The following is a 20,533-nucleotide window of genomic DNA, read 5'->3' as shown; positions in this document are numbered from 1 at the left end:
ATAAACATTGTAAAGCACTTCGGATAAAGAAGCTATATAAATGCACCCTGGTTATGTGTATACAAACATGCTCCAGGTGTTTTTTATATGAATACACACCTGGTCCAGGGCTGATCTGGTTGTCATAGAGATGGATGTCATCGCCACAGGCAATGGGCGAGTCCTGTCCCTCCTCGCGGTCCTCGCTGCCCTCCTCTTGCTCAGCCTCCCGCTGCTCTGGGGACACAACAGAGACAGGGTTCACCTCCTAGACCACACACACCACACCCAGCACATGGCCACTCCAACCTGTGGGATCTAGACTAGCAAGGGTAGATTTCACTAAGGTGCCACACCCGAGGTGCCTACAAAAGCATATAGATAAGCATACAATTATGTTTGGCAGGAATGGAGCCGAACATTAAATATTAGCGTTGCATATTTTCAACCAAAATTCCATTGTTTAGATAAGAGGACATACATAACAGTGGCAAAAAAGACCCTACTCTTTTCAAAAGCCTAGTTCTGTCTACAGTATATCTATATATTGGTAATGTTGTGTAATATACTGTATATTAGCCTACATCACCCATCATTAATGGTCACGTCATGAACAGAACCATTATGCACTGATGCATGGTTCAGCTCCTACAGACTGACTTCATGTCATCTCCTGGACCTCGCCACCATACCAGACACAGCATAGGAACTCATTTATTTTGTCTACTCTGGGTCAAAGCCACTGATCCTAAGTCCCCAAAACTCACTGACCGTATCCAGCTCAGCTGGGGATACAACAGAGAGTAGGACAATTTATTTTCCTGAACCTCACCATTATGCCAGCCCAGGAATAACCTCCTTAACCTCACTGTAAAACTGGCACACAAGGGGTGCCTAGTGGTTCAGCCAGTTAGTGTACAGACCATATGGTCCTAGTGAGCATGAGGACCCATGTTCCATTCTCAAAAGTCAACCTGTCTGGCATGTCTCCCCTCTCTCTGCCCTTGGTTTCCTGTCTTTCTGATTATAAAGACAGGAAACCAAGCAAACCACCAAAATAAAGCAAAACTAATCTGTAGAAAAAAAAACAATAAATACTTGCACACCCATGTTACCCATGGAAGAAATATACAGAAGCCAGTTGAAAATATCTCTCCTCTTCTTAGATCTCAATTAACATTACTGACTAATCTATTCTTATTTTCTTATATCATCTCTCTCTTTGTTCTTTATTTTATTTATTTAATACTCATATCTCTCCCACTGCTGAGTTACTGCGAGTTGTATGCATGAAAGTTTCATTGCACCAAGTTCATCATTTGTATTCTAGTGGTATTATTGTTATCTTTAGCCCAGGTTCACCCAATGGCCCCACCTCAGGGCTATCAGAATCACTGCTAGTCCCTGTTCCCGCACTCTTGTGAGTGTCGGGACTTTCAGAGTTAGTGTGGGGAAGCATACAACAGGACACCTGTGTGCCAGTACGTCAAGACCTACTGTAGAGGAGTTGTTCCCCTTAGTGAAAATATCAGCGTGCCAGGCACTTAGTGTTCTGCAAAGCAAACAGGTTGATTTGAGGATGCCCGAGGCACTCCCAGACTGTCACAGCGGGAGCGGGGTGCAGGGTCCACTCCTCGTAGTGACAGCAGATCCACTCCCAGGTTCTGGGTTCCTGGCACATGGGTGGCTCTGAGTAACTGTAGGTGAAGTCTGCTGCAGACAGACAGTCTGTGTGCTAGTATGTATAACACACGAGACCGGAGTCCCCCTTTGTATGTTGAGGTAAGACACGGTTGCTGTGTCGTCTGTCCTTAGCCTGGTAAACCCTCCCTCCGGAAATCTCATTTGTAATTTATTTCAGGAGTGAGTCTGGCATGATCGCCCATTCTGCAATTGTGGCTGTGGGCTGGAGTTGGGCGGGAGTAACCGTTGACTGACAACCCCTTCAGCCAAACAGCAAGGTCCCACTTCAGCCAGTGCATTTTTACCACTTCCAGACTAATGTGAAGTAACGGGACTTTTGAGACGGCCATGCCCAAAATAGGTTGCCTTATTCGGATACATGTGTGTCACTGCCCGCCCCTGCCAGTTCTCAAAATTTTTATTTTTAAATAGGCTCTGTCATGATTAATTGACCACATGTATGAAGTTACGCAACTAAATTCTATCCAAACGATATCTTATAAGTAAATTCCGTGCCTCAAAATAGAAGTTTGAGAGCTTTTTGAAGTTTTAAAACAGCGGAGATAATAGCGGACAGAAAAGATGGCTGTCGTTCGTGTTTTGTCGGCTGCACTCAGACTGCACTCATTCGGGCTCACTCGAACTCGCCACCTGATTGGCCAACTTTCGCTGTCAATCACAGAACGATGAGCGACGACGCTGATAGGCTCGTTTTTTTGGTAATGCGCTAGAAACGCCAATACAAGCCTTCAGGCCAGACTCCTTCCTGAAATCAAATGGAAATGAGATTTTCCGGAGGGAGGGTTTACCAGGCTAGTCTGTCCTGACAAACACCTTATGATCCCAAAATAACGGGAGGACGTGTTACAGAGCTATAAACACTGCCACCAGGTGAAACAAACCTGTCGCTCTGGAGTATCATTTTGAGGAAACGATATGAAAAATAACCACATTTTTGAATGAATTTTATGTCTGCATAATGTTCTGTAAAAAAAATGCGTATCAGACAACTACATGCCGATACTGTGACAGGCCGGCCGACCGATATATCGATCAGTTTGTACTTATGACTCACGTTTCTCCCACTCTCCTCCATCTTAAATTCAATCCACATGGAAAACTGTAGGCTCGCAAATATCCGACAGCTTATTGCCGGAATGCAGAGAGAGCAATATCTCATCCCCATATCTTTATCTGATGACCATATCTGTGAGAAGCACCCCAACACACTCCCAAAAGCCCTGTCCAAATTCTAGTTCATTCGATTTGTCTTGAATCAGGATCATCCCTCAGCGCACACACACACACACACACACACACACACACACACACACACACACACACACACACACACACACACACACACACACACACACACACACACACACACACACACACACACACACACACACACAGTGGGGTGCAAAGATGACAATATTTGGCACACACAATTTTGGTGTAAATGTTTTGGAGGTTTTTTTTCACAGGGTGAGGGTCACACATTTTGGGCGCCCAGCACAAAAAAAATGTGCGTCGATGTCCACTCAAGGCAGTTGTCCACTAAATGGCTGGGTCGTTTAAACTGTTAATCACTGTTAAGTGCTTCATTCTGGGACGCACGGCGTCAGCGCACCACAACGCAGTGCCAGGGTCCGACTAGCTTAACCAACCTTCTAACTTTATCCTGTGGGATTTATACAACTTTTACAGCTCTTTCAGTCACAGATCGTTGATCTGGGCTCGCCGTGGCGCTGATGTGTGTGCTCTTTTTTTTTTTTTTTTTAAGATTTTTTTTTGGGGCTTTTATTGCTTTATTTGGAGAGGGACAGAGAAAGTAGTCTGACAGGAAATGGGGAGAGAGATGGGGGAAGACACGCAGCAAAGGCCGTCGGGAACGGGACGCGAACCCGTGGCACGCTGTCTGTTAAGGGATTTCAACCAAGGGTGCCTAGACCGCGACGCCACGGCCTAGGCCGTGTGTGCTCTTTTTGACAGTCGACCGACACACATCTAGTCTCGACATGTGCTGCTGTTTGTTGACAATCAATCGATTCGCGGCACATGCAAAGCATCAGATTTTCACGCTCTGGAAATAGCGTTGAGTATAGGCAGGCTATACCATCAGACAGATGCCCCCCCCCCCCCCCAAAAAAAACAATTTCTCCTTGGATATGCACGAGTCAGGCAGATGAACAATGTTCGATTCAACACGCCATAATCACCGAAAAGCAACAAGTTTGCATGCCTGACACACAAAAATGTGCATGTGCTTGTATACACAGACATGCAGACATGCAGACATGCATGCACATTAAAACTGCCCCACTCTCACACAAATCCCTCCCTTTGCACACTCTCTCACTTCAGACTCAATGGCTGGGCTCTGACTTTCAATTCACCTTGGGAGAGAGCAGCAACCAACAAAACAAACAAATATAGAGGGGATTTTCAACCCTGGTAAGTCTGGTCAGTAACCATTTTGTCTGAGCAGACAAAATGTCAAATTTTTCAGACAGTGATTATAGATGGGTAGCTTCATCTTGCTGTACTACTGCTTAATTGCCGTGTAGAAATGTGGCATTGGGACAATGGGTACATGCATTGTAAAAAAATGTGTGTTAGTTACAGTTTTTCACAATTGTTAACACACAAAAAGCAAAAATTCGGCACAATTTTCACAACCTTAACGTCATGTACTAATCGCTCCACTCAATTTGGCACTACTTCACACTCCCTTATCTGCATTAGACTCTGACTTTCCTTCTTTACACTCTGATGTCAATTACATTATCACCTTGTTGTCCAAACACTACACACAATGTTCAGTTGTTGCACACACTTCTCACATAAAATCTCAAAGCATCAATCTACAACACACCTTGTTGTCCAAACACTACACAATGTTCAGTTGTTGCACACACTTCTCACATAAAATCTCAAAGCATCAATCTGCAACATACAAATAGTCAAATCTCTAAACATTCAGGTCTGGTGAGCAATTTGCACCACCGGGCTGCTCCAGTGCGTGAGTGGTTCCAGGACCACCCCAGGTATTTCTGTACCTTCGACCTTATTCTAATTTCCTGAATCCCATTGAGGAGTTCTTTTGAGCTTGGAGATGGAAGGTATATGAACGGAACCCACAGAGCCGGGTCCCACTGCTCCAGGCCATGGAGGAGGCTTGTGGCGACGTCACTGTTAGGGCTGTGAATCTTGTGCTATCTCACGATTCGATTCCGATTCTTTTCAGATTTTTTCAAAACAAACGATTCTCGATTGAAACATGTTTTTTTTCCAATTCAAAATCGAAAAATGTCATTATACAAAAATCGTGAAAATCGATTGCAGCCCTAGTCACTGTTGAGGCCTGTCAGGGCTTCATGCGCCACTCGAGGCGTTTCTTCCAACGCTGCTTGGACAGGGAGAACATTGCCTATGATGTGGATGAGGCCCTCTGGCCAGACATGAACCGGAGGCATGATGCCTAAATCATGTAGAGAAATAAAACTTTTTTGGCTGCATATTTGTGTTTTGTTTTATGTTTGACTATGAAAAAAGTAGGCCTACACTGAGTCATTTTACAAAAGGAGAAATGTCTCATCCTCCAGAGTCATTGTCATTCATATGGTGTGTTCCATTTATATGATTGTGTTTTCAATTTTGCCCTGCAGTGTGCTGTAAATGTTTGGTAGTGTGCAGCACATGCTTAGTTGTGTGTACTCAATGAATGGTATGTGTGTGTCATTTGAAAATATGGCTGTGTGTACCAAATGAAAACACGAGTTCCATTTTGTGAACAGTTAAAAGATTTGATGGCAAAGTGTCATTTTGCAAAGGGAGAGTAGGGTTTAGCATGTTGTGTGTGAGATTTGCAGTTTTGGTGTGCAGTTTTGAGAAAGCCGTTATTGTTTTGAGAAACGTGTGTTAACAATTGTGAAAAACTGTAATAGTGTACACATGGTAACAAATCTATCTTTACCTATATCTTCAGCATCAGTTCATTCACTCCATCATACCTCCATCATACAGTCATCATTTGCATTAAGCAGTGGTGGAAAGTATCTACAGTAAGTACATTTACTCAAGTAGTGTACTTAAGTACTTTCTACTTTACTGGAGTATTTCCAATTTTCAGTACTTTTACCTCTACTCCACTACATCTCACAGGCAAATGTTGTACTTTTACTCCACTACAATTATATGAAAACTGAAAAACCACATCTGCACGGGATTGCAACGTGGCCGAGGCGGTGACCAATCTCCCGTTAATGAACCTCTTAGATGACAATGGTGGTTAAGGCTCGCTCCATCGACGATAATGTAATTGAGTTTATATCTCGATAAAAAAGGGCTGCCTAATAAAGACACTTTATGTTCAATGCCCCCCCCCCCCCCCCCCCCCTGTGAGAGAATGCGTTGAGTGAAACGGCGGTGTGATGCAGCACAGGAATAATTGGCCAGGGGAGATGGGGAAGGGGACAGGAGGGGGGTGGGGCGCAATATATCCGACGCAAGGCACATTCTGTCTTGCACTGCACATACTAATTGGGTACCTCTCCTTGGCTTCAAGGTAATGAAATGAAACTGCTGTTATCTTAAGAGCCAGCGACAAAGTTTCATTATTTATTATTTATATCTAAAAGTAATGGAACGTGCGAGAGGTTGGGAGCCTGTGTGCTGAGTGAGAGAGTGCGAGAGAGAGAGAGAGAGAGAGAGAGAGAGAGAGAGACAGAGAGAGAGAGCGAGAGAGAGAGAGAGCGAGAGAAAGTGTGTGTGTGTGTGTGTGTGTGTGTGTGTGTGTGTGTGTGTGTGTGTGTGTGTGTGTGTGTGTGGGCGCGCGCGCCCTACAGGTCCAGGAGTCATCAATGTGTGGCAAGACTAGTCCATGTCGGTAGCAAATCTTTGATTAAACATTTTTACTTTTTTATTTATTTATTTATGTATTATAATACTCTTATTTTGTTCATGTAATGTGCAACAAAAGCACTGACTGTACTGATACGGCCCAAAAATGTAAATCCTAAACACGGATTCGACTTGGAACATGCTACATTGATGCCTGTATACAGTCAGTATCAGAATAGGTAGGACACTGAATCAATTCATGCAGAAATACTATCATCAAACTATGGCACATTAGGAGTCCACTAGTAGCTATATATTTAGGGCCGCCTAGGTGTATGTGTTTCTGGTAATATTATTGACTGCTTTTTGTATGCCGGTGGTAAAAGTAATGTTTGACCGAAATGGCCATCACAAGACGGCATGGTGATGACCCCGTGCACGTCTAATCTCTGTAATGATAGTGATTTACCATGCATTAAGAACACAAACTATGGGTGTCTGGAACCCCGCATTATTTACATGTGTGCTGTGACTCTGGAAGCCATTGGTTGCACTTATTTTCAGTGTTTGACGCTAGATGGCGCTCTTCGCTAACCTATGAGTCACCATTTGACTCCCAGTGAAGCAGCAAATCACGAAAAAAAAAACACATTCACTTCCATTCTAATGGATTTGGAAGAATGCCTTTTTCTCTGCTTTGAGTGCTTTCTGTAGCCTTTTGTTGAAACAACCTACACTACATTCAGCTGCCAATAACCATGGAATGGATGATCGCGACGGCACACTTTTAAAGCGATCGATGGATGGATGGCTGAGAAAAATGATATTCTATGATTTTTCAAAGGTTAGTGAAAACGCTCAGAATCGCTGGCAAGGTTGGCTATAGACGATGTTTTATTCTGGCAGTGAATGAGTTAAACAACCTCATATTCTGACAGTGCAGTTTTACACACACAAAAAGAAATAAAGTGAGAAATATGTCCAAGTTATAAAGTTTGCCATTTTTAGACCAGCTGAATGTGATTTGAGAAATGTTTGAATTCTGAACTCAACAAAGTATTTTATGTACAACATAAAAGCCTATTCAATTGTGAATTTATCATTCATTGTGAGATGCTACACTGCACTTTGTCATAACTACATGCTCTCCCCATCAACGTCACCAACAGCAGCAGCCACTCAATGTGAATGGAAAAGATATGTGAGTATTGAACATTTTGTGGCATCAAGCATGAAAAGCTTTTCTTTATTTTGGGCTTTTGGGAATACTTCTCAAACTTCCAGATGGCAAGTCTGCGCCTAAACAGCAGAATATGAAACATTTGTTCTGAATGGGCCTCATTCACCAAACATTCTGCTGATACCAACCATTATTAAGAAGAAATGTACAAACTTACACAGTTTTCACAAATATTGTGTAATATGTTTTCTTACTGTAGGTAAGAACAAAATGTACGCACACTCAATGGCACACATACAGTTAATACAGTATAATATTATACATATATTTAAATTACAATATATTTAATAATTATAAATAATTCATAATAAATGTTTTAATAATTGTTGTCATTAGAGTTGAACCCGAAACTTGCACTCCCAATTATTCTACTTGGTTGGTTCCTTGCATGTATTTATCAACTGGTTTCAATGTGTTTTTTGTCTTCCCTCCCATCTTCAAAGGGGCTTAAAAAGTGGCAAAACCAAACCAGGTAGTTCTAGTGGGATGCAATAGTCTCATGCAGATGGACATACTTTTCAGATGGTCGACATTTCTGTATTATAAATCTTTTTTTTTGTGGTCTCATGTAATATTCTAATATTTTGAGATATGGATTTTTGATTTTCATGAGCTGTATGCCATAATCATCCAAATTAAAACAAAAAAAGGTTTTAAATATTTCACTTCATGCGCAATGAATTTAGAATATATGAAAGTTTCACTTTTTGAATTATATTACAGAAGACATACATATTTTTTAGAAGGATCTGTATAGTCACTGTAAAAAAGGATGGACCTTCCATAAGGAAGGGACTGCACACTCCAGAGAACAGAGATGGACAACTTATTACTGCATTAAGTAATTTATTAGCACACGTTTCGCTGTGAGCTTCATCAGGTGCTATCTCACGGCGAAATGCGTTTATATGCCTGCTGACTAGACTTGCACCTCCTATGTTTCTTTTGGGGATGTGCAGACACACATTTACCTTTTTTGTTTTGCCTTTGATAACCATGTTTAGCTTCTTATACTGTAATTTGTAATGCCCACCTTTTTTACGCCTGGTTTTAGATGGCAAATTAAATAAGTAAATTAAAATATGTAAAGGTGCGTAGACTCATTGCCAGTAAACTGTAATGCTGCTGCTGCTGCTGCAGTGCTGCCTGATGCTGCTCTTGTGTCATAATGTGTGATATGTACTTGTCTCTTTTATGTTGTGGCTGTTCTTTGTTCTTTAGAGGACCACAATGGAAATAAGCCTTAGGGGCTTTATTGTGTTTTCGGTGATATTGTGTCTGCTGTGTGTTGTGGAAGAGCTGATGTGCTCTTTCCTTTTATCACCAAATAAATTCATTCATTCAAGAGTCCTTGAGCAAGCAAGGACCGAATCATTCAAAAGCTCTAAGGGAGTGTAGCCATCAATCAATCAGTATCATGAATACATTGTCATAAAAAAATAATCTGTATTTGAAGATCAATGCAGTATAATGTAGGGCTGCACAATTATGACAAAAATAATAAAGCTGATTATTTTGCTGAATATTTTAAAAACAATAACTAATCATGTTTATTGATGACATGTGGTGGAAAAGGATTTTTCATTGTGCTCATCGGTAGGGTTGGGCACAAAGAACCGGTGCCATACAAAATGGATATCGTATTGTAGTGCTGTGCAATTTGTGTGATGATTTAGGCTGATCTAGAATGGCAGCACTGGCAGCAGGCTCTCAGAAGGAAACCAAACGTGCCCCATTGTCTTCCAAAAAAGAAAACAAAAAATACCATTAATGTTACTGCAACGGTATTGGATAAAAAACAGTCGATACCCTACTCATCAGTGCCAAATATTTGATAAATAGTATGGAATGGCATCTGTGAGCCTGATGGACAGGGAGATGAGCTGTATGTACATGCTCTGGTTATTAACCCTTGTGTAATGGTGAGAAGACAAGAACAAGGTAGAATAGCTAAGCTGACCATATAAGATGTTTTAAAAAAGTTGTGTATGTGAAACTGTGAAACCTAAACTGTATTTGTTGTTCATGATTTTCAATTGCTTCCAATTAATCGTGCAGCCCTAGTATAAAAATGTAAAAGAAAATTATTCATCCTTCTTTGTAACTCACACTCACCCATTTCTTGGAAGAAGTATCCATTCTTTGACATCCCAGAGGGAGGGGCCTCTGTAGGGAAGAGGAGGAGAGTAATGATCAATGAGGTGAGTCTAGGTACAGTATAGTCAATAACAGAATGAATAGGACAAAGTTTGAAATAATACAATTTTGAGGACGCACAAGTTCACAAAAATATTTTCACAAATGCAAATTAACAGTCTTTTACATCTGTGAGATGATAGGTGGAGCTGTAAGAGAGAATTAGGCTTGGGTTCTATTTAGAATATCCATCAAATTCTGGTGCCTATTCTTACAAAATGATTGCTGACAGTGAAGAGCTACATATTGCAGGTGCTATTATGATTACTACCCTTCTAAAGACCTTCAGTTAGAAAACGGTTATTGTGTTGGACATAACCAACGACAGTATGCTTTTTAACCTCCATTTATGCAAGGCTCACACTGACTGATACATTTAATAAAACTGCCAAAATACAACAATATAATTTATAACTACAGTATAGCCCTTCATGTGGTTTTCTGGTCATATATGGAACAATCTATACTGGGGATAGGACATCTTGAAAGACTAATGAGAAATGTCCTTGTGTCCTTTGGCTGTATTCTATTATACATGAGGTAACCAGGGACACAGGGAAATACTATATGGTTGCTGTGACTTTGATTCTTCAGCTCAGTAACAACATATCTATAGGCATTAAAGCATATGCTATTCTGATAGTCACTGTAACTGTAAGTCCTGGATTACAGCTGAAAATAAATGGATGGTAACATGAATATTATTATCATAAACGTTGATCAGCTTTCCTGATCGTCGGTACCCAGCATTGCCCGGGTTATTGCTTGGGGGAAATAGGCTCTCTCTTCCCATCCCATCTCCATTTCTCTCTCCCTCTCTCGCTCTCTGATCGTTGGTATACATTGCCTGGGTTATTGTTTGTGATCGAACTCTTGTCCGACGTTACACACAATAGAAACCATTGACAAATACCCAATTCATACTTTGTTGCACAACAGTGTAGCACAACGAAAATAGCCGATCTACAAGCTCAAAACGCGGCATGGATGCGATGCGTTGCGAGCTTGTAGATCTGCTATTTCCGGCGCGCAACATTGTACAACAAAGAATGAATCAGGATTGAGCAATGCCGCATGTGGTCTGAATGCAGTATAAATGGCCTTCGCAAATTTATCCTAACAACCCTGATTTCCATATATGGGCAGAAGAAATCTGATCGTTGGTGCCCAGGTTATTGTGTGGGTGAAATAGGTTCCTCTCCATCTCGCTCTACCCCCCCCCCCTTCTCTCCCCATCTCCCTCTGATAGAGCCAGAGCTCATACACATCACACAACAGAAACTGTTAGCTAACGAAGACTATTTGCAATGATATCGGGGATCTTCATATATGGGCCTAATTGTCCAGAAGCACAGAAATAACTTGAACTTGGTGGCGTATGGAGTTTCAATTAAAACATCTTTTGTATACTTGAGATGTTCATTGCTCAATATTCTGAAATACATATATTTTTAAAATAAGCTTCACTTGGCTGATAGTCAGTAATGTGTTTTACTTTCACCACAGGAATCATTTTGTCATTTTAGAGTAAGTGGGTGCTATTAAAATGCTGAATGTCTCAATTTCCAGTTTCTCTTCAAAGAAACACAAATTGTGAACAGCATAGACACGCACGCACACACGCACACACAGTAAAATAGCATAGCATACATATGAGAAGTTTATTACACACAAACAGAATACAGATTTCCATCATGTTTAACATCCCTGTGACAATATATGACAACGCCAAAAACCCATATGGGAACCGTTATCAAATAAAACTGAATTGAGTTTGCAGTGTTCCTACTGCTGGAGCCGGCGACAGCAGAGGGAAACGTGTGCGTCATGCGACACTGCGGATGTGTACAGCATGTGGATGGCAAAATACGACATAGAACAGAACTGTGCAGAGGGACATTGCAGGCTGTGTTGAAGGGCAGAAGGAGGGCAGAAGAGGATGTCGCTTTTTTTTGTTGTTGCCTTAAGTCAGGCTTTTCTCAGGCATTAAGCTGATGTGTTTACATATTCATACTAGACCCCAACATCAGCCACATGCCTGCCGGATATTTCCCTGACACGACTGCAAAAAAAAAAATCCTGCACGAATGCACACACAGATTTAGAAGGGCGGGCACAGACACTTTCAGATAGGCTGACTGAAAGACGGACACACACAGACATTAAGCACATCCTCTTTTATCTTTCTCTCCAAAATGTTTCCAGGCATTGCCAGGCAAAACAAAGTGATCATCAGTGCCTTTTATAAAACACTGAATTTCATTTTACAACTGCCAAGACTAGAACTAGACGCACGCACACACACACACACACACACACACACACACACACACACACACACACACACACACACACACACACACACACACACACACACACACACACACACACACACACACACACACACACACACACACACACACACACACACACACACACACACACACACAATGACAGATCATATCCTACAGTATAAGCCTTCTGGATGGAAGATATGTCATGTGCACAAAGATTTTGTGTATCACATTATGTGCAGCACATTTACTATTTTTTTGAGTGGTGCCAACCACTCCTACATTTGACTTTGTCCGTGTGTCCGTATGTCCGTCCGTCCGTATGTCCGTCCGTCCGTATGTTTGAGCACGGCTGATTGGTCAAGCTTCACGTGACACGTGACAATATGTTGTCACGTGTCACGTGACAACATACTGTATTGTTGCTGATTGTTGCGGATGCAACCAGTTACACTTTCAAAGGCACCACTCTCTTCACACTAGGTGTGATTTTTTTACAGTGCAGAGATGGACATTTTTATGTGCATCTTAATTTACACTTGATTTACGCATGTCTTCAACTCTCAAGAGTAAAACTCCAGATTAAAAGGACCAGGGACTCGTTTATTCTCCATGCAATTAGACTGCTTAATCTGCACATATAATGATCTAGCCTCCGGGGTTCACCACAGAACTGGTATTCTATACTGCTGAGTGTGTTTTTGCAGTGCATTGTCTATATGAATTGTCCTATTGACGCTTTTTGGTCTTATTAACATGTTGATGGATGTTTGCATGGCATTTAATGGGGTCATTTCATGTGCAAGCACTTGAACCTTACGTATATACTTTTGACCGGGGTCCCTCAGAGCTCTATACTTGGTCCCCTCCTCCCTTCAATACCAAGCCTCTTCCCCAAAAACAGCCAATCTACAAGCCCATAGCACGCAGTGACGTGCTGCAAGCTTGTAGTGACGCGCTGCAAGCTTGTTGCTATTTTCACAAATAGTTTCAATGAATAAGAATAATTATGAAATGTTCGACTGATTAAGTGTTGGACTAAGATTCTCAATTCAGACTAGTTAAAATTAATTATATACATTTGATCCCATATGAGGTCGAAACATATATGTTTGGGCATTGCATTGTATTTTATTTAAGTCCATATGGATACATTCTTACGAAATATTTTGTGATTCAACTTCAATAAAATAGCTCTAAATGTTAACCAAAGTAAGCAAACGTGTTAACATTTTGGAATTAAAATCACAGACATTAGGAGAGCATGTGACAGGTAAAACAAGACTGGATTCTGACGGTGTCAGAGGGATGCCAGTGGCTGAGTGGACTGTGGTGCAGCTCATTGTACATTCATATGTCAGTAATTTTACTTGCAGCTCTTGTTCTCCATCACATGCTTGTTTTTTGTTTTCTTTCTTGGCAGCAACATCTGCTGTAATCTATATAGAGAAACTGAACAGAGTAGTTGCAGACTGGAGTTGAGAGATACAGACGTGTGACTCAAAATTCTTCAACCCTCCTTTCTGGGAAAATATGGTAACATCAATGGGAAAGTCATAGTCTTTGACAGCTACTATCAAGCTGCACTTGGGCAAAGCAGAGGGCATTAGAGCTTCATAATAGCAAAATGTTGGTAGAATATTAAGTGTAAGAGTCCGTGTTTGGTCAACCTCGCTCTCAATAAATGCAGGTTACGGCAATTGATGAGAATCTTTAACCCATTCAATCCGGGAACACATCTACAAATGTCTTCTAAATCCTTAAGGTTTAAAAACAAAATTGGTTACTATATCAGTGGTGCTCAAACTTTTTTTCATGACAAGGACCCCCAAACGTATTTTGCTGCCGACCCCCTATAGTTCCAGGGACCCCCCCAGAAACAATGCTTTGAGTTACAAATGTTCGCTTTAAAAAATATATATTGAAAGATTTGCACCCATTTTCACAATTTTTCAAAAAATAGCAAATTCAAGCTCATAGCTCGGTGCCGCACTATGAGCTTGTATATCTGCTATTATTAATAGCTGATAGCCAAAGTATAAAATTATGGTTATAGCTCAAATCTAAAATGACACAGATGCGTTCCCGGATTGAATGGGTTAAAAACCTTATAGTACACTCTAGTATAGCGAGGACATCAAATCAGCTGAACGACAAGTGTTTGTGTTCAGTGCAGCTGCAGCCTGCAGGTCTTTTATTGATGTGGTGAGCTGTCCCCTCAGTTTGACTGCAGATGTCAAGCATCTCTGACTCGAATGTCTTGTCGAGCTGTTGGGTAACACAGGACACATGAAGAGATCCAGGTAATAGACTGGAAGGGTATGTGACATCAATGCACTGGATGTGTTGTATTACTTTAGTTATGATGAATTGGGGATATTCTTAACACACTCTATTCCCATATGGGTATGCGGAGACCCTCAGGGTTCAATATTAGTGTCTTTTCTGTTTTGTGTTATTGTGGGGAAAGCTTTCGCTGAAAATAGCCGATCGACAAGCTCACAATGCGATGCAACGCATCGCAACGAATGCGACGCAACGCATCTGCACAATACGGATGCTGGGGTGTTAAGATATTTAACAAGCTTACCTGGATCAATAAAATCATAAAGGTTAGTTTTCTTATTAGATTGTACTGTAAAGTTCATAGTATATATATGTATATGACATATCGGAACATAATAAGCTTTCCTTGGACCATTATTAGCTAGTTTATCCAAGACATTGTTTGCTATGAAGGGTTGTGTGCAACAAGTGACATTTGACAGTTTAAGGATGCTTCCAATTTGCATGCCTTGACAGGCTTTACATTAATAGCAGGGGGAAGAACTGCCTGGTATGAAGTCACAATCACTTTACTCAGACAGTTAAAGTTCAGTTATCAGTCTTGGTCACACTGTTGCAAAGGTATGAGAAAATACCTCTACGACAAACAGCTTCAATTTCAGAACCTCCTGGTGTAGACGCATGTGAGCCACGACCACACTTCCTCATCACATAGAAGTAGCTACATGTGCGCCAGTGAGCGGAGGAAGTGGTTGGGAAGCACAGGAACAGATGCTATCGACACAGAGCCACTCACTTGCATGCAAGAACTAAATGCATCAAGTCAGGACAGTTAATACTGTAACTGAAGGATGTGCCTACATACAGGTAAAGGAGTGTGTGTGTGTGTGTGTGTGTGTGTGTGTGTGTGTGTGTGTGTGAGAGAGAGAGAGAGATAGAGCGAGAGAGAGAGAGAGATTTGAGGCTGTGTCTGATCACAAGAGTTAGATGCGAAACTAACTATGTTTTCACCCCTGTCCATCTGTCCCTGTGTCCGTCTGTCTGTGAACAGTTAATCTCTGGCACCATTGGACTGATCCGACTTGAAACAGTTTTTTCACATCGGCCTGTTATAGCGCCATCAGGAGGCTGCTTTTTGTAAAACAAACCGGTACACATAGCCTCTGGGGTCATGTGATCAAGATGTATAAGTTTGATATTTCAGATCCCATTCCAAGTTTGCAGGCCCTGGGTAGGCAACCCGGCCTGGCGGAGACCTGTGCTCCGAGGAGCACACTTTACTAGTTAATCCTCATTTAATACTGGCCAGATATAGGTTTTGACAGAGAACATGACCACAAACACCATTATTTATGCAGCGGGATCCTTCCTGTGCAAAATGGAATCAAATATCCTGCCCCAAAGCTCAAGTCTTTGCACTCAATAAGTGATGAGCACCAGTTCTTCTCAACACACACAGCGACCATACTTTCAAACAGACTCTCTAACGACAATCACTTTCTTCCTCCTGTGGACTATTTCTAGATAACTAAATGTGCACACTGGGTTTAAGATTATCCTTTTTGTCATGAGATCTTTTATATTTAATCAGCCCCTTGGAGTTGTCTATTTTTTTCTTTTTTGTGTATATGTTATACGAACAGTACAATTTTTGTTAGAACTCAAACACAGGAATAAACTGTAATAACTGTAGAGTGTAGCCATTAGGCCTATATCTTACAGAAAGGAGAATGACAAGAGAACACCCAGCTTAATAAACCTATCTATGACACCTGTTGTGAAAAGGGAAGCTCACTACTAACCAACAGGAAGTCAGAGCAGGCTATACCAGTATCACTCACTCATTCTCTCTCACACACTCACACATGCACACTTCATCACAACGGCATTTTGACGTTAAGCAAAGCTATAGAAATACGGCCCATTTTTGCACACAAGCATGTGAGTTGGATCCTTTGTCCTTTCATTGTAGCCACTGTCAGTGAGTTATCAGCTATACAATTTAGAGTAGTGCTTGTACCAACTCTGAACTAATCCTCAGGCTTTATCAAAGGAAAGGAAAAGCATCTGCTATTAACAGTACACCCACTTGGTGTATTGTCATTGTTCCCTCGAAATGTCAACAGGAAGTGCAAAGACGATTCTTGAGGATAAAGGTGTGCATCTTTATTGGCCTCACGACGACCAATGTCTGAGTAGGGCTGCAACTATTGATTATTTCCTCATTATTATTATTTCTTATCTATCGATTATATTTCGATTAATCAAATCATCGAGAAGCAATATTTTTTTTTATAAAGTTTTTTATTTTTTATAAATCAATGAATTGAATAAACTTTTCATATTAGACTAAATTGATTGGTATGATTAACATCTTAAGCCCTATTCTACATTTACAGTTCGTGCAAAGGTGTCGCTCAAAAATAGTGAAAATAGCTGATAGCTATCGCTATTTAAAAAATTATAATAAACCCGAGATAACATTTTCTTTCTCTAAAATCGATTCAGTCAATTAGTTTGAATAACTGTTGCACCCCAACCACAGAGCAGTGCACATACTAGGCATCAATTCAAAAAGAATGTTGGAACCTATACTGGTTACATTAGTGATGTGGGCGTGGTGCCCTGTAGGACGGGCTTGAAGGAGTGAGGGCAAACCGTGTCTTCATGAGTCATCTAGGCCAAATAGTACACTCCTTTCAGTAAACAAAAAACTGACACGTATGCATAGCAGCTTGGGGTTTGCTTTGGTGCAATTTACATAATAGTAAGTTTAGCATGCAGGTTAAATCACATGCAGCTACTTCTACACACACAGACCTAGATCCTGTGAATGTGCATGCATGTGAGTCGCTTTTGTTTAATGTCAAACACATGGAATGTCCCTGTTTATCTGTGTTACTATGTAAAATGACTGCAAAGAGTTGAGTAGTACATGTTGAACATACACTGCTGCTTATGCACAGTTCATACACATCACCCTACCCTTTGGACTGCTGTGAGCAGAGCCGTTACACTCTTATTTTGAGTCAGTCCTTTCATCATAGCTGGGCACATACCTGAGGGAAACATCTGTACAGTGCACAAAGACTTGTATAGACCTCTCTCATCATGTGTGGGCACTTTGATGTACCAAGCCAACCTACGCCATGCACCGCTGTGAGCTGGGCTTCTACGGTACACTTCCCATTTTAACCCATTAAAACCGGGAACGCATATGTGTAACCACTTAGACCATTATTTTATACTTTGGCTATAAAAAAATAGCAGATATACAAGCTCATAGCGCGAGTGCCGCGCTACGAGCTTGTAGATCTGCTATTTTTGAAAAATTGTGAAAATGTGTGCAAATCTTCGAATATATACATTTTTTAAGCAAACATTTTAACTCAAATCTTGCCTTCTGGGGGGTCCCTGGAACAAAATATTTAGATGGGGTCGGCGGCCAAAAACATATATATATATTTTTTTTTGCTTAAAAAAAATATAATATTCAAAGATTTTCACAAATGTTCACGATTTTTCAAAAAATAGCAGATCTTCAAGCTCATAGTGCGGCACTCGCTGCTGCGCTATGAGCTTGTATACCTGCTATACCTGCCAAAGAAATCTAAAATGACACAGATGATGCTTTCCCAGTCTTAAAGGGTTAAGTCAGCCCTTTCATCACCATCTGACATGTACACCAACTACATGATATCTCTGTCACTCAGAGGAATTTCATATCTGTGTCGAAACCCACGAGCAAAGTGACATCAACTCAGCTCTCCATTTGATCGAGCGTCAGGGTGGAGTATCAGGCGTCTTCCTTCCTGAATCGCACAAACACAGTATTGTGATAGGTACTAATCTGCAGAAGATATCGGCCTACATGTTCATGTTGCAGCTTTTGCTGGTTGTTTTATCAACCTAATACCTACTGACACTGCAAGTACAGCCTGATCAACACATTCTCACTCCCAACTCTTCACATGGATACATGGTCAGGAGCCCTTGGCATCACCTTTTAACCTAGGTACCGCTTTAGCAACATTTCGAAGTTGTCACGTGTTGAATAAGGCAGAAGGCAGTTGTGCCATCATGTGGCTCGCCTGAGCCAAGTGACTGCACACGCCTCATACTTATTCATTAATAATTAAGAATGAAATTCGCTATGTCTCTGAAACAGTGTTCAAAGGAGTTGAATATGTTATCTAAATCTGCAGTTTTTATTAGAAGCCTAGTAATTGCAATTTATTTTGTTTATGTTTACAGTTAGATGTTGGATTGTTTGTGCTTGTAAGAGTGCATGGATGTCGCCCTTTTTTCCGCTATTCTTGAGTTCTTTTCGTTTGCATGAAAAACGTATTGAAGGTGCTCATTTAACACTGGCATGACTGGGGTTTCATTATCCTACACACAGCCTGCTAAACGGTCAATTTGGTCAAGAAATCAAGCTCTGCTATTGGTTCCTGTCTCACCTCTTTGGACCAGACTGACTGACACCTTCTCACCCACCCAGTGGGGGGTTCCATTGTCTTTTAAATAGCCATTCAACTCCACTCTGCTCAGTCAGTCAGTTAGCTCACTCACTCACATGTTGTTGCAGGCAGAAACATTTTAAAAAGTAGTAATTTAGTAGTAATGGTAACTGCAGATTCTGTAAAATGTTTATAAAAAAAGCGTATAAAACAGTGCAATCTGTAGCGTCACATTAAACTCTTGAGGGAAACATGGAGCCTATATGAACGCTGAAGCCACTGTCTAATTACGTGACTATCTCCATTGTCCAAAACACATGGATATCTCTTGACAAACCAATATTATATTATATAATATTCACATTATTGTCTGAGCGTAAAGCTCTCATTCTATCAGCTGTCCACGCTGACAGAAACGTCTCCTCTCCTCCTGCCTGTCAGCGTAACAAGTGAACACATCGCTATGTTCCACAAATGTGCTCATTCCTGCTACTCCTGCGCTAAATATCTGATCTACAAACATAAAACAGTCGCTGGCTGACGAGCCATCTGCTTGTAGATCGGATCTGTTGGCGCAGCATTGGGTTGCCAAATTTTGCGAGAGAAATAAGTTACTGCATGCGTTGTGCCCTGACAAAACAGTGAGACATGAAACCATTGTGGGGTTTATAGCCGAGGCTAATTTGCAACCCCAGTCCCTGGTTAGACCTTTCTATATAAATATTCACCTAATAAAAAAAAAAATACGAAAGGACATGGAGCTCTAATCTAAACAAGTATGAAAATATATTTATATCTGCAAAGTAACTAAAGTTTTCAAATAATTGTAGTGGAGTAAAAGTACAAGATTTGCCTCTGAGCTGTAGTGGAGTAGAAAATTATTACCATTATAATGTAATTATATATATCATTATAATAATAATAGAAAGACGTGGAAAAACAAGCCCAAAGTCGCTTAGAATAAGCAGACATGGCAACTTGCAGCCACAGCAGAGTCTGCTCTCAACGGCCGCTCGGCGGGCTTCTCTGTGGGGGGTCTCGAGGTGTAAAGTGCTCTAGGGAGGGGGAGAGAGGGGGAGAGCGATCAATTTAGCCAAAATAAAACGGCTGGGATGGGATACATGGTATGTATTTCATATTTATAATGAGTTTAAAAAAAAACAAAAAACGGAGATGGTTTGAAACATATATTTAGGAAAAGTCATGAAAGGGGAACTTTCTCAGAGCTTCCTGAGAGAAGTTAAGCCACTTTCAATTCTCAAAATCGGTCCCATTGATTGCTTAGTCACGCGAGTGTTAAATGCTTGCCGGAGGGTGAAGAGTAGCGTGTCTGTCTACTGTAGGTTCTGTGACCGGAGCTCTTACACCCGTTCAGAGTATGGGAAGGCATTGCGGACTCCCCATTGGCTTAAAGGACAGCCAATACGCTACAAACTGTAGGCTAGGTGGAGACATTCACGCAACAAAACATTTAAGGATAACCCATTAAGACCTGGAACGCATCTGTGTCACTTTTTGATTTGAGCTAAAAAGCATTATTTTACACTTTG

The 20,533-nt window shown here is 41.1% G+C and overlaps 1 protein-coding gene across 4 annotated transcripts in view; it reads right to left on the bottom strand.

The window, feature by feature from the left end:
• The window catches only part of slc4a11 (solute carrier family 4 member 11), a 131,188-nt gene that overhangs the window by 85,358 nt on the left and 25,297 nt on the right, over positions 1-20,533 (bottom strand). Inside the window, exons 2-3 of one of the 4 annotated variants that reach the window (XM_084045398.1) lie at positions 9,857-9,913; positions 100-216 (exon numbers count right to left, since the gene is read on the bottom strand). Coding sequence is in view for 3 of the 4 variants with exons in the window: in XM_084045395.1 (XP_083901521.1) it covers positions 100-216; positions 9,863-9,913 (168 nt within the window). In the remaining variant the exon portion in view is untranslated. The remainder of the gene's footprint in view (positions 1-99; positions 217-9,856; positions 9,914-20,533) is intronic. The other 3 variants (XM_084045396.1, XM_084045395.1, XM_084045397.1) reach the window with 3 other exon arrangements.

Source organism: Gymnoscopelus microlampas, assembly GCF_963454915.1.
Source record: "Gymnoscopelus microlampas genome assembly, chromosome: 20".
Classification (NCBI taxonomy): domain Eukaryota; kingdom Metazoa; phylum Chordata; class Actinopteri; order Myctophiformes; family Myctophidae; genus Gymnoscopelus; species Gymnoscopelus microlampas.
This window is presented reverse-complemented; position numbering and strand designations above follow the sequence as displayed.